The sequence below is a fragment of the Bos javanicus genome, chromosome 16, assembly GCF_032452875.1.
Source record: "Bos javanicus breed banteng chromosome 16, ARS-OSU_banteng_1.0, whole genome shotgun sequence".
NCBI lineage: Eukaryota > Metazoa > Chordata > Mammalia > Artiodactyla > Bovidae > Bos > Bos javanicus.
The window spans coordinates 54733253-54748804 of NC_083883.1; the positions used below are offsets into that span (position 1 = coordinate 54733253).

Consider the following 15552-nt stretch of genomic DNA (forward strand, 5'->3'; position numbering starts at 1 on the left):
AATCAAGAGAAACATGTCAAGGCTGCAGAGATCAGACAAGTGTCACTAGTTCCTCTAGAGAAATCAGAAGAAACGCTACACATTAATATTTGGAGTAGCGACCATCCCCTGACTTCAGAGAAGGGGCTGTTGTGCTCAATGCCCCAAGGATGCCTTTCAGGGGGGAGCAGTTTTCTTTGGGCTGTGGGTGGGGTCACCCCTCTGGGTCACCTCCCAAAGTTGAAGGCAGTGTTCTGAAAGTCTCTGCAGCTGAGCACAGCAATAAAGAAAGGGGAGGGGCTGCCGATGGCTGGGGACTCCTGTTTCATTTCAGAAGGAAGGACTCACGCCAAGTCATTGGCAGGTGGAAGGTGCAGGCTCACAGCCCATAATATATGTCTCCAACTACATCCATTCTTTCCCCTTCGATGGAGGGAAAGGAATTGAGACCTACTGCGTAAACTTTACCAATCTTCCCAGTTAATTCCCATGAGGAAATTAGTTTAATTTTTGTTGTTTAGTTGCTCAATTGTGTCCGACTCTTTGTAGACCACCAGGCTTCTCTGTCCGTGGGGTTTCCCAGGCAAGAATACTGGAGTGGGTTGCCATTCCATTCACCTGCCTGGGCAGGTGGATCCTTTACCACTGAGCCACCAGGGAAGCCCCAGATATTTTAATAATGGTGACCAAACATTTGTGCCAAGCACTCTCTTTTGATCTTCAAAAAAGCCTTGAAAACTAACATCATCCCTATTTTGTAAATGAGGATGGTGGGGCTGAGAGTAAGCTGCCCATGTAGTCAGCAAGGGGTGATGCAGGGGTTACACATCAGGATCTGTCAGACTCCAGAGAAATCCCCGGCTCTAACCACTGTGCAACACAGCCCTCATGCGTATTGGTCACTTTTCCACAGCTCCCACTCATTTTCCTCCCCAACTCAACTCCATCACTGCCCATCCAGACCCTACCTATGCTCCAGGTAAAACATCTCTTTCTTCAGAGACCGCTCGTTCCTCCCCAACACCCCCCACCAAGGTGTCAGGAGGAAGTACCCTCCTCTAAACTGGTGTTGCTATTGCTCAGTCGCTAAAAGTCATGTCTAACTCTGCAAGCTTAATTCATGTACACTCAATTCACTAGCGCCCTGTGTTATACAGCAACTTCCCACTAGCTATTTTTATTTTATCCAGACTGCAGCACGCCAGGCTCCTTTGTCCTTCACCATCTCCCGGAGTTTGCTCAAACACGTCCATTGAGTTGGTGATGCCATCCAACCATCTCATCCTCTGCTGCCCTCTTCTCCTTTTGCCTTCAGTCTTTCTTAGCACCAGGGTCTTGATAACTCTGCATTCAAAACTTTCTTCCTGCTAGCAGTCTCTGATAGCTGAATGAATGGATGAGTATTTACACTTTATAGGACTGAGGAGAATGAATCAGCTTATCCACCCACTCCAACTGCAAACAGGGCTCAGGACCCCTCTTCAAATGTTAAAACTAGAGGTTGTTGGTTACAACCTCAATCAAGATTACTCAACCTGAGGGAAGGTCTCTCTCTTAACCAAAAGCAGAATGTTCTCAGTAAAGGAGGAAATGAGTCCATAGTGCTGAAGACTGGAATCAACGCTCTTGTATAACTTTTCCGGAACCTGGCCAGGAGGCCACCTCTTAGGGAGAACTATTTAGTTATTAATACTTGAATAATCAAATGACTAAGGCAGGCTTTAGAAGTGCTGGCCTGGAACACAGCATCTCAACTGTGTTGGGAAACCCTCACCATCTGCTCGGAAACCGAGCTTCTGATTCATGCAGGGCTGTCAGCTGAGCAGGCCCTGATTTCGCAAGAGTGAAAAGAGAAGCCCCTTTGGCTCTGACCTCACCATCCACGCATACAGCTTGCACACAGCTCAGCTGTGAGCCCAGGAGGATGAGGCCCTCCAGGAATGTACAGGATGTAGCTGTGTTTCCACTGACTGCTCTTGGCCTTGGTCTGAAGCCTGGTTTGGGAGTTTGAAGTGTGCTTCGGTAAAATTTTTTAAAAACAATACTCTTCTGACCCTCTTTGCCATCTTTCTCCCCTTGTTCCGATGAATGGGGAATTCAGGCAGCAAAGTAGGGCTTATTATTTCTGTGCTGTTTTAGCTGAGTTTCTCCCCAGGAACCCATCAGTTACATCAGACTAGATGTCTTACTATTACCCCAAACTCACTGTGTCTATAAGAGAGTGCATAACTTACTGTTCTTTCTCATCAAATTGGTTCCTTATCTCTCATCCCTCCAATCTGATTTCTATCACCTGCCTTCTTGTCATTCCTGCCAAAAGGCTGGGTTTCTTCCCCTCTTCCTCCTGCCAAATGTTTTTACCAACCATATGTTCTTTTAAGTGCTGAATAAGATGGGTCCTCCTCTCGTCTCCAAGGAGTGAGAGATATATATCAGACAGTTAAAGTACAGTGATAAGAACAGCCAGAGCGATTTGAAAAAGAATAAAGAGGAGGACTAACACTTCTCAATTTCAAAACTTACTACAAAGAGTAAGTACTACTACAGTAGTCAGGACCATGTGGTACTGACATAAAGATAGATGTATAAGCCAATAGAATAGAATTGAGAGTCCAGAAATAAACCCACACATTTCTGGGAAAGTGACTGTTTAAATTTATTTTTAATTGGAGGATAATTGCTTTATAATGTTGTGTTGGCCTCTGCCATAGGACAATGTGAATCAGTCATAAGTATAGATTATGTCCCAACCTTCTTGATCTTCCCCCCCACCAATCCCCCATCCCAACCCTCTGGGTTGTCAAAGAGCATTGGGTTAAGCCCCCATGTTATACAGCTACTTCCCACCAGCTATCTATTTTACATACGGCAATTACACGTTTCACTGCTACTCTCTCAATCTGTCCCATCCTCTCTTTCTCCTATTGTGTCTACAAGTCTATTCTCTATGTCTGCGTCTCCATCCCTGCCCTGCAAATAGGTTCATCAGTATCATTTTTCTAGATTTCATGCATATGCATTAATACATGATATTTGTTTTTCTCCGACTTATTTCACTCTGAATAATATGATTTAGGGTTATCCACCTCACCAGAACTGACTCAAATTCATTCCTTTTTTGGCTGAGTAATATTCCATCATATATATATATATATATACACTACAACTTCTTTATCCATTCATCTGTCGATGGACATCTAGGTTGCTTCCATGTCCTGGCTGTTGTAAATAGTTCTGCAGTGAACATTGGGGTACATGTGTTATGGGCAATCATTCTGACAAAGGTATCAAGATAATTCAGTGGAAAGAATCATCTTTTCAACCAAATGGTATTGGGACAACTAGTCTTCTTCATGCAAAAGAATGGAGTTGGACCTCTATTTCACACCACGATTACTTCATTAAAATTAATTTCAAATGAATCATAGACCTCAATGTAAGAGCTAAAACCATACAACTGTTGGAAGAATATATAAGAGTAAATCTTTGTGACCTTGGATTAGGCAATGGCTTCCTAGATAAAACACCAACAGTAGAGGCAACAAAAGAAAAAATAGATAAATTGGACTTCATCAGTTTTTAAAATTTGTGCTTCAGTGAATGCTATCAAGAGACTGAAAAGCCAACTCAGAGTGGGAGGAATGCTGACAATTCCTAAGTCTGATAAAGGTCTAGTACCCAAAATATTAATACATACAGAATTAAACAATAAAAAATGACTATTCAATTTTAAAATGAGAAAACAAGATTAGATACTTCTTCAAAGAAGATATATAAATGGTCTTTAAGCACATGAAAAGCTGTACAATGTCACTGGACATTAGGGCCATGCAAATCAAAATTATAATTAGATACCACTTCATACCCATTAGGATATCTACAATTTTAAAAAAACAAACCAACCACTCAACCAAATGGGAAATAACAAGATTTGGCAAGGATATAGAGAAATTGGAACTTTGGCACTGTTGGTAGGAATGTACAATGGAACCACTTTGGAAAACAGTTTGGCAGTTCCTCAAAAAGTTAATTGATAAGTGAAGAATTGATGCCTTAGAACTGTGGTGCTGAAGAAGACTCTTGGGAGTCCCTTGGCAGCAAGGAGATCAAACCAGTCAATCCTAAAGGAAATCAGGTCTGAATATTCATTGGAAGGACTGAAACTGAAGCTGAAGCTCCAATATTTTGGCCACCTGATGTGAAGAGCTGACTCATTAGAAGAGATGACGCTGGGAAAGATTGAAGGCAGAAGAGGACAACAGAGGATGAGATGGTTGGATGGCATCACCGATTCAATGGACACGAGTTTGAGCAAGTTCCAGGAGACAGTGTAGGACAGAGAAGCCTGGGGTGCTTTAGTTCATGGGGTTGCAAAGAGTCGGACGTGATTGAGTGACTGAACAACAACAAAAAGTTAAACAAAGAGCTACAGAGCGTGTGTGTGTGTGCATAGTCACTCAGTCGTGTCTGGCTCTTTGCAACCATTTGGACTGTAGCCTGTCAGGCTCCTGTCCATGGGATTTTCCAGGCAAGAATAGTAGAGCTGCCATTTCCTCCTCCAGGGGATCGTCCAGATCCAGGGACCGAACCCATGTTTCCTGAATTGCAGGATTCTATTACCTCTGAGCCACCTGGAAAGCCTAGAGCTACCATGTAAAAGTGAAAGTCGCTCAGTCATGTCCTACTCTTTGTGTCCCCATGGACTGTAGCCAGTCAGGCTGCTCTGTCCATGGAATTCTCCAGCCAAGAATACTGGAGTGGGTAGCCTATCTGTTCTCCAGGGAATCTTTCTGACCCAGGAATCAAACCGGGGTCTCCGGCATTGCAGGTGGATTCTTTACCAGTTGAGCTATCAGCCATCTGAACTACCAGGGAAGTCCCTGAGCTACCATATGACCCAGCAATTCTATTCCTAGATGTATCCTTGAGAGAAATGAAAACACATGTCCATACAAAGACTTGTACATGAATGTTTATAGCAGCATTATTCATAATAACCCCAAAGTGGAAACAACCCAAATGTCCATCCATGGATGAACAGATAAGAAAAATGCAGTATTAGCCACACCATGGAGTATTATTCAGCTATAAAAAGGAATGAAATTCAGACTCATGCTACAAATGCATGAACCTTGAAAACACCATGCTAAGTAAAAGAAACCAGACACAAAGCACCGTGTACTATATGATGACATTTATATGAAATATCTAAAATAAGCAAGCTCATAAAGACAGAAAGCAGATTAGTGGTTGCTGGGGGAGATGGGGGGACATGGGGACAACTGCTAATGGTTTGGGGTTTTGGAGGAAGGGGTGATAAAAATATTCTAAAACTGACAGTGGTGATGGCTGCACAACTCTGAATATACTAAAACCCACTGGACTGTCTATTCTAAAGGGGTTAATTTTACAACATGAGAATTACATATCAATAAAAATTTTAATATAGTGATGAATGTTATAAGATGTGAATAAGAAATCGGGAAATGAGGAAAGAATAATAAGAAACCTGGAGGATCCTTGGTGGCAGAGAATAAGAATCCGCCTACCAGTGCGGGAGACATAGGTTTGATCCCTGGTCCGGGAAGATCCCGCAATGAGAAGCCCGTGCACTGCGACAAGGAGTCGCCCCCGCTCGACACAATTAGAGAAAGCCTGTGTGCAGCAAGGGAGCCCCAGCAAAGCCCAAAAAACAAACGAAAAAAGAAGCCTGGAAATACTGTGCTGTAAGTCTTGCTGGCTCTCATTCCCCCAAATCTGATCTCATTCTCCCGTGTGTTGTCATTACACTTAGTCTCTCTACCTCCTGATTCTCCCCTTCCCCCCAGACTAGTCCCCCATAAACTAGATTCAATCCCATGTGGTGCCCTTATCATTACATTTCCCCCCGACAGCCACTATTCATGGCCCACTCTGCTCCCATTTGGCTATATTACAGGAAAAGGTTTAGCTCACACTCACCTTGGATTCAGCCTTCTCTCAACAGATTTCCTGCAATTCCCCAACTCGACACCCTTGACTCCAGCCAGCCTCCATGGCTTTTCCCCGCCCTGGACGCCCATACCTTTTCCCACACAAACTCCAGATTGTTCTAATTTCTGTGCATTTGCTTGAGCATTCCTTCCTGCCTAGAATGCCCTTCCCTACCACCCTGTCCAACCAACCCCACCATTTTTCACCACCAAGATCAAGTCCCATCCTCCCCTGAAGGGTTTTTCCAGTTCCCAAGGCCCACAAGAATCTCATCTCCAAACCTGCATCTGGTAATGCTGTGTGTCACACAGGACATGCCGTTTTACACCACTTTTTCTGTTCTTATCTGTATATGCCACAGACATCTGCCTTGCTTCCCTGTGTGAACCGTAATCCCATGTACGACTCCTTTCTAACTCTTAAAGTTCTTATTAAGATATGTACTCTATAAACGCTTACGGGGACAGGGATTATGTCCTTTAACTAGGTACCCCAATATAGGTCTAGTTCTTCAATCTGAATTATGTGTCTAGCAAATAACTGTGATGTTATGCTGTCAAAGTTGCTTGAAGAAATCAACTGGCTGACAACTCTGAGAGTCCTTGGCAGCCTCAATCTAAGAATAGCTGGCTGTTGTGCTGAATGTTTAGCGATATGGGTTCTGGGGTTGGACTGCCTGGAGTCAAGTCTCACCACTGTCATTTACTAGCTCTGGCTCTGTGTGTAAGTTACTGAATCTTTCTGAGCCTCTTTACCTATCTATAAAATACAAATAGTTCCTATCTTCAAGTTATGTTGGATGGATTAATCAAGTAGGGCTTGCAAAGTGCTTGACACTAAGCACTCACTTCCTAGGTGAGGCAGTGATAAAGAATCTGACTGGCAAGCATGAGACTCAAAAGAAGCGGGTGTGATCCCTGGGTCAGGAAGAACCCCTGGAGGAGGAAATGGCAACCCACACCAATATTCTTGCCTGGAAAATTCCATGAACAGAGAAGCCTGGCAGACTATAGTCCATGGAGTCCCAAAGAGTGGGACAAACTGAGCACAGGACACACACACACACACACACACACACACACACACACACACACACACACAATGTTATTATATTATAATAACATTATATTATCTATTATATAGTTCCATACAGTTAGAACCCTGTATGGAACAACTGATTGGTTCAAGATTGAGAAAGAAGTAGGGCTGTCTGCTGTCACCCTGTTTGTTTAACCTATACGCTGAACACATCATGAGAAATGCTGGGCTGGATGAGTTACAAGCTGGAATTAAGAGAGGAGGGAGGAACATCAACAACCTCAGATATGCAGATAATACCACTCTAATGGCACAAAGTGAGGAGGAACTAAAGAGCTTCTTGATGAGGGTGAAGGAGGAGAATGAAAGAGCAGGCTTAAGACTAAATATATTAAAAAACAAAACAAAACTAAGATCATGGCATCTGGCCCCATTATTGCATACGAAATAGAAGCAGGGAAGTAGTGACAGATTCCTCTTCTTGGGCTCCAAAATCACTGCGGACGGTGACTGCAGCCATGAAATCAGAAGACGGTTACTTTTGGGCAGGAAAGCGATGACCAACCTAGATGGTGTGTTGAAAAGCAGAGATGCTACTCTGCCAACAGAGATCTGTATAGTCAGGCTATAGTCTTCCCAGTGGTCACATAGGGTTGAGAACTGGTCAGTAAAGAAGGCAGAACACCAAGAAACTGATGTCTTCGAACTGTGTGCTGGAGAAGACTCCTGATAGTCCCTTGGACAGCAAGGACATCAAACCAGTCAATCTTAAGGAATATCAACCCTGAATACTCACTGGAAGGACTGATGCTGAAGCTGAAGCTCCAGTATTTTGTTCATCTGATGCAAACAGCTGACTCATTGGAAAAGTCCCTGGATGCTGGGAAAGATCGAGGGTAGAAGGAGGAAAGGCTATCAGAGGATGAGATGGCTGGACAGTATCACCAATGCAATGAATACGGACTTGGGCAAACTCCTGAGATATTGAGGGACAGGGAGGCCTGGTGTGCTACAGTCCATGGGGTCGCAAAGAGTCAGACACAACTGGGCAACTGAACAACAATAACATCCATTTACTGGGCTTCCCTGATGGCTCAGATGGTAAAGAATCTGCCTGCAATGCAGGGTTTGATCTCTTGAGTTTGATCTCTGGGTTGGAAAGATTCCCCTGGAGAAGGGAATGGCTACCCATTCCAGTAGTTTTGCCTGGGATATCCCATGGACAGAGGAGCTTAGTGGGCTCCAGTCCATGGGGTCACAAAGAGCCAGACGTGACTGAGCAACTAACAGTTTCACATTCCAATGCTAATATACAGTTAATGCTGTGAACACTGCACATCCAGAATCTAGTTCCTTTAGTTACACAGATTCAGAAATTTAATCTTATTATAGGGTGATCTAGATCACATGAAATCCTTTCTCCCTCAGTTCAGTTCAGTTGCTCAGTCGTGTCTGACTCTGCGACCCCATGAATCACAGCACACCAGGCCTCCCTGTCCATCACCAACTCCCAAAGTTTACTCAAACTCATGCCCATTGAGTCAGTGATGCCATCCAGCCATCTCATCCTCTGTTGTCCCCTTCTTCTCCTGCCCCCAATCCCTCTCAGCATCAGGGTTTTTCCCAATGAGTCAACTCTTCGCGTGAGGTGGCCAAAGTATTGGAGTTTCAGCTTCAGCATCAATCCTTCCAATGAACATCCAGGACTGATCTTCCTAGCCACGCTCTTATGAGTCCAGGAATTCAAATAGCTTATCGACAAAGGGAAATAGTTCTTCAGTGGTCTCTGCCCACATTTGTTATCCCAGGCATGCCCTTCTCAAGAGTGAAATACCTGAAATGCTGTCTGTTGCACACAGACTAAGGGCACGTAGGGGGAATACATCTCCAGACTGTGACAGAACAGTTCTAGGGGCACTTGGACTGAGACCAGAACCCTTCAGCCACCAGACAGGACACCTTACAGTAGCCGTTAGCAAGGATACCGTTTACCTTGCCTGACTCACAAAGAAGTTACTCAGTCAATATTTAACTAAACGCATTCCTCAGGCAGGACAAGTTTCACACCATCTAGTCCTTACTCCTTTCCCCTCCCTGTCTAGATTCTAGGCAGACAAACTCCTCCAGGCAGGATACCATTCATTGGATCACAATTTTGCTTAAGTAAGTCGTGTTTCAACACCCAGATGAAGACAGCGTGATAAATTACGGAAATACTCTCATTAGTAATGTTGACGCATCTTCTAGAGGCCCTTCCCTATCTGCTACAAATGTAACAGTGACAATCATTTCCATTCCCCCAGGGCTCAGTGACATTCTCTCTTTACTATCTGGAACACTGACCCTCTGGACAGAGGTCACCTTCCGGAAGGGTGATTATCCTATTGCTAAATTTGTTGTTTTTGTGTTTTGTGGGGTTCCCCGCCCCCATATAAAATTTAGTGTTGCCCTGACAATTTCAGTGTGCAGCTCCTCAGACAAGTAGGTATATGAAGTGGCCAGATCTACAAATTTCCCTCAGAGGATTAAACCCATCTCCCCTGAGCAGTTCCTGAGGCAAAGGCACTGGGCCAGGTGAAAAATCGGGAAAACCCATCCGTCCCCACCCATTGAAGCTCCAGGGAACGCTTGCCCTGGACTGGCCGCCAGGAGCAGGCGGGCTGGTGGGCACTGGGGTGAGTCTCGAGGGAAGGAAAACAGTCACCTCAGTTTCCTGCCTTGGATGAAGGTGGCAGAATTCCAGTTGCTCCCTAACCTGGCTCCATCTCATAACCCTCAGATAAAATGCCCCATCACTTCCCTTTCCCCCAAGGTTTTAGGAAATCAGTAGGGAAAGGATTCAGAACTCCATTCAAAAGGTGCTTTTAGGGCTTTCCTGGTGGCTCAGTGGTAATGAATCAGCTTGCTAATGCAGAGGACATGGGTTCGATCCCTGATCTGGGAAGGTCCCACATGCCGCAGAGCAACCAAGCCCGGGCACCACAACTATTGAGCACGGGGACTGCAACACTGAGCCTGCTCACCTTACAGCCCGTGTCCGCAACAAGAGAAGCCACTGCAGTGAGGAGCCTGTGCACCGTGACTAGAGGGTAGCCCTTGGCTTGCCTCAACTAGAGAAAAGCATAGTCCAGCAATTAGGGTCCAGCAATGGACCCAGCGCAGCCAAAAATAAATACTTAATTTTTTTTAAAGGTGTTTTATCTCTTTTGCTCACCCCTGTGGGAATCCCAAGATTTATCTCTGTAGCCCACCCGATGACCCCACTCATTTGATTCTCTTCCAACAAAACACTCTCACTGAGTATTTCTTTGGAATACCCAAGGAGTGGGAGGGTCCTTAGAGAGCCTTACAGGAGTTGATTTAACTTCTTCAAGTCTCACAAAGGTACTGCCAGCTATATGAGCCTCTCCTCTCTCAACATCCTCCCCCATAATATTTCCACAAGCTGTAACCTGGCACGCCTGTTCTTGGAAGCCAGAAATATGACAAATATTCAGATAAGCCAGTGGAATTTAAAGCACACGTTCATCGTTTTGCTGGTAAGGACTCAAGTGCAATGCTTTACGTTAGGTGTGCCTTCCTCAAAAGTGCTTAGAATTTCATATCCAGCATATCAGGAGATGCTGAGTTTCTATTTGGGGAAAGCATGAACAAATCCTATTTTAATGTACCGTGACATTTTCATTCTAAAAGGAATATTACGGTAAGTATCAAATGTAAAGAACTTTATATACCTTGAAAATTTTTTGTTTTCATGTTTAAGGAGTTTAAAGCAAGGTTAACCTTTAATTTCAAGTTCAACCTTTTTTTTTCCCCCCAATGTGTAATGCAGGTTAAAAAAAAAAAAGCTTGAGGTTTGGAGTTAGGCCTGTTTTTGGAATCTGGCATATTCTGAAGATAATAATGTATAATTTAAGGATGCATGATGATTTAATAACCATGACATTCCTGGCATGTGGTGGGGGATGGGCATTGGAGAGAGGTGGTGTCCCTCCCGCTCGGTCACACCATCCACCTTCATGCCAAGGTTGGGGGTCCTTGTAATTCTCAGTATAGACTTACTCACTGGTTACTCACTTCAAAGGCCAGAGGAAGCGGGGACAGGCCGCCGTGTACCTCTGATCAGCCTGGGTTCCTCCCTCTTGCCATGTCCCAGTTTAGCCTTCTCAAGCGAGGATACTTTTTAGAAACGTGCTTTCATATATTAAATGCTATCTTGGATCTCACATGCCAGTGTCATCAGAGCCTCCCTCGAGAAGGCTCTAACAGACCTGAGATACCTTAAGTGCAACAAAACTCTTAGCAACTCGTGAAGATTTCCAAGCCTCCGAAACTGGCAAGAGTTTTGGGGAAAGCACAGGGAAATGTGTTCATCGCATGATTAATCCTGGGTGGACTGGTCCGGGAAAAAGCACATGTGAGTTTTCAGCAAGCAGCAGCCTGCAGAATTTCACAAAATAAACGATCTTACGGAGCGACCTGTGTACGTGTCTTGGATGAAAGTTCAGAGTGAAGGTGGGGCCTGACAGTGGAGGAAAATGCCAGATGTGTGGACCACTGAGCTCCTTTAAATCCACTAATATCTCATGAGACCCAGAGGACATCTCAACCCAGAGGACCAGATTGTACAACTGAACCAGATTATAATTTTAGAAGAGGGAAGCCCAGTAGGGAGTAGACTCCTAAGAGAAGGATAATAAAATTCATCACCATAATTACCCCTAGCTCAACTCCCCGACAAGAGCCCACAATGGCTCAGCTCAAAGAAGTTATTCATCCATATTCAAGTTGCCTCGCTCATTATCCTCAGACAAAACCCCTCCTGGGCCTCAACTCTTAGCCAGCAGCCCAGTAACTCTGCATTGACACACAGCCCCCGGGGACAGGGCCAGGGTGCTTCAGTCTTTCCCAATCGAGTTGCTATTACCAGAAGTGGCTGGTTTTTCAGCCACAACAATTTTTTTTTAAATTATTACTTCTTTTTAGGAGTACCTTTGATATTCAGAATTGGCTTAAAGATAATTACAGCTAAACTCTTCCCTGGGGCAAGGGGGTTGCAGGGGAGTCGGCGGGGGGTGGTGGAGGCTAGGGGAGGGGAGAGGATGCCACCCAGTGGCCCTCTTTCCTGAGCAGAGCTGGGACGAGGCTCAATTTGGGGGCCTCCCACATCTTGCCCTGCTGAGCACAAAATGGTGTCATTTGCAGTCTGGCCAAAAATGAAATGTAACTGAAATGAAGAGCCATGTATGTTGCTCTGGAGAGAGAAGTTCCAAAGACAGGACCACCATGAATAGCTCACCACCCAGCAAAAAGAGGGCTTCCCACCCAGATGGCACAGGGGTAAAGAACCCGCCTGCCATTGCAGGAGATACAGGAGACTCGGGTTCAATCCCTGGGTCCGGAAGATCCCCTGAGGAGGAAATGGCAACCTGCTCCAGTATTCTTGCCTGGGAAATCCCACGGACAGAGGAGCCTGCTGGGCTACAGTCCATGGGCTGACAGAACAGTTGGACACAACTGAGCACACATGCACAGCACAGAGAGCACCTCAGTCTCCAAGCAGCGCACACAGGGAAACACACCCTGAATCACTCACTGGCTGGAGCTGGTATTATTGTCTTTGTGTGGAGGCCTCCTTCAAGCCCCTCCCTTCAAGCAGGATTCCTCTGGCTCCGGGGCTACCTCCATCCTCAATTTGCAAAATGTAAAAGAGTTTCATTTCCTCAAGCTTCAACTGCAAAGATCCCTAGTTAGCTTACAATGCCTTCAACCAACATTCAGTGAGCAACTACTAAGGGCCGGATATTGTTTGGCCCTGGAGATCAAGGTGAAGACACAGCTGTGTCCACAGGAGCTTATATTCTACAGTGGAAACAGATCAAAATAAAAACCCAAGAAAAAGAAAACACTGACCAATGTGACTGGAGGCTACCAACACAGCAGCAAGGGGCAAGAGGAGGAGACGTAAGAAGAGGGAAGAAGGAGAAGATAATGAGAGTGATGGGCAAGCAGTGTCCTCATTCTCAGCTCTAGAGAAGTGAAGGTCTAAGGAGTCACCAACACGCGGTCATTGACACTGTTGGCCAAGTTCCACACGTGGCCCCAAAGGAACTTAAACATCAGCGTTAATAATGGGCCACTCCCTCATGCACTCAGGACCCTCCAGTTCAGTTCTTACGCCCACACACTACCCTCTCCACAGAGGATAACGAATCCCCCCTGAGTGTGTCCAACGTGCTGTCTTACAGACTGGCAGCCCCCAGAGGGAGGCCGTCGCTGCACAGGGATATCCCACCCTCATCCCCAACCCTCACAGTTTTAAGGGGCCAGTACTTCTGAGGCCATGAGCATGTCTCCAATACACAGCCCTGAGAAAATCCCATCACCGCCAGTGGAAGGCGCCTGGCTGCTAGCCTTCTGTCTCTCGGGAGCCAGGAAGGGTTGGCAGGAGGTGGGTCGGCCCCGAGGGACCCTCTGCTCCCCACCTGCTACCTGTGGATTCGGGGTCTTTCCCTGGCACCCCGCTCAGCTCTTTGCCTGGGACCTGGCACCGGCTAAGCCGCCGTCTCTCCTTCTCCCGGGGCCTCCAGACCCCGGCGCGCACACTGCTCCCCCGGGCAACCTCACATTCCAGGCCCCGGCAACCCGCAAGTCCCGGCTCGCTCGTCCCCACCAGTTAGCTGCTCGGGGAGCTCCGCCCGCTGGCCTTACCTCCTTCTGCCAAGACCCAGAACGATGCACTTCCCAAAATGAAGAACAGAACTGGCACCTTCCACATTTTTCTTAGCTGACTTGTTCTTTGGGGTGGGGGGCCGAGCAGCTAGTTTCTGGGCTGGGGAAAGATGAAAAAGCTCCGTAGCCAGGGGCCTTCCCTTGATGGAGCGCGCGAGACGTGGGGCCTGGAAAACGGAGTCCCAGCGAGGGAGGGAATCCCCAAGTTACTTAGCTCGCAACAGCTGCCGGAGAAGCAAACTTTGCAGTTGGGAACTTTCGGATCGGAGTCAGCATTTATCTCTCCGACGAGGGCGAGGGCGGGGTGAGTCCGCGCGCTAAGGTGGTCCCAGTCTCGGGTTCGCTAGGACCGCCCCCTGCCTGTGTTTGGCCAGAGCGAAAACGATGACCTCAGGCCAGGTTTAAAGTTACAAGGCCACAGCTGCGGGGGCTGCTAGGACCCGCCGATGGGTCCCGGCAAAGTTGCTTCTATTTGTTCCTCGAAAAGAGGGAAAGGGGGCGCATGCAATAAGCGATTTGGGGGGGTAATTTTTAAACTGTATTTATTATTCTCTCTCTCTTTTTAAGAGTAAGGCACAAGCTTGGGTTTTTCTTCTTATAAGAAGTAAACTGTTTCCTGTGTGGCCAGTCATTTTAGCACCAAACATGGGATTGTTCTTGTAAATATTGAATTTGATGGCATTTAAAAAAAAAATGCGGCCGTCCTCCTGCTGTCGGTGGGCCAGAGGCGGTTCCCACTGGTAAACTGCGCCCTTGTCTGGGGGCTGGGAGCGGGCGGGCTCTGGCTGGCGTAGGGGGTCGGGGGTGCATCCCTAGAGAGCTGGCTGGGAGCTTGGCAGGCTCGTGGGATTCGGCAGTTGTGGGGAAAATGCTGAGCGCTCAATCCAACCTCTCCCTACTTCGGTTTCAGCGCTGCGGGACGCGGGCCCACCCGCGCATTCAGTCGGTGGGGCGCCACAGCCCAAGGGTGTCAAAAGGACCCACCCGGTCACCAACCTGTGGGCACTTCCAGCTGGGGCTCGTCCCTTCTAATCCCGGACCTTGACCCCCTAATCCCCATTTTACTGGTTCTGATCTCAGGTACTGGATGTTAGCAACAAGAAGAGAATTTGTTTTATTTCCTTTCGAACTCTTGGAATTAAATATTTTTCTCTTAAGGGTAGGCGTTGGAAAGGTGGTCCACTCCCAAATGCCATAAGTTCCATTCAACAAAAAGAGCCAGAAGATGAATGCCCCAAAGCTCCATCCTGGGGTGAAAATTGGTTTTTTTTTTTTCGGATCCTAAGGAGAAGGTGAACCCCTAGATTCCAAATTTACTTTGTCGTAAGAATCATATGGGGAGATTGTAATCAGACCCTCAGGGAATTCCTAAGGCAGAAACCCCAAGAATATTTAGTAAACAGAGCCCTGGGCAGCCCTTCTCAAACACCCGTGACCCAGGCAATCACTTTTAGAATGTTGTAAAGCTTCCTGGGGAAATTCTGAATTTCTAACACTCTCCCAGGTGAAGTCTTGTCCTGGGGCTCTCAGATAGGCTCTGACACCTGAAATAAGGAGAGGAAGAGACCCTGGAGAGTGCAGGGGTTGGAAACATAAAGAGAAAACTGTAGATAGGGTAATCTGAACTTACTTCCCCATCACGTTCATGCATTTTATTGGTGTCATTGCATTCATTTCAGTTCAGTCACTCAGTCGTGTCCAACCCTGTGACCCCATGGACTGCAGCACTCCAGGCTTCCCTGTCCATCACCACCTCTCGGAGCTTGCTCAAACTTATGGCCATCGAGTCGGTGATGCCATCCAACCATCTCATCCTCTGTCCTCCCCTTC

The 15552-nt window shown here is 46.5% G+C and overlaps 1 protein-coding gene across 2 annotated transcripts in view; it reads right to left on the bottom strand.

The window, feature by feature from the left end:
• The window catches only part of PDPN (podoplanin), a 35114-nt gene extending 21061 nt beyond the window's left edge, over positions 1–14053 (bottom strand). The window contains exon 1 of one of the 2 annotated variants that reach the window (XM_061383226.1): positions 13702–14053. In XM_061383226.1, the coding sequence (XP_061239210.1) occupies positions 13702–13768 (67 nt within the window). In that variant the 5' untranslated portion in view covers positions 13769–14053. The remainder of the gene's footprint in view (positions 1–13701) is intronic. The other variant, XM_061383225.1, reaches the window with a different exon arrangement.
• Positions 14054–15552: the final 1499 nt, after the last annotated feature.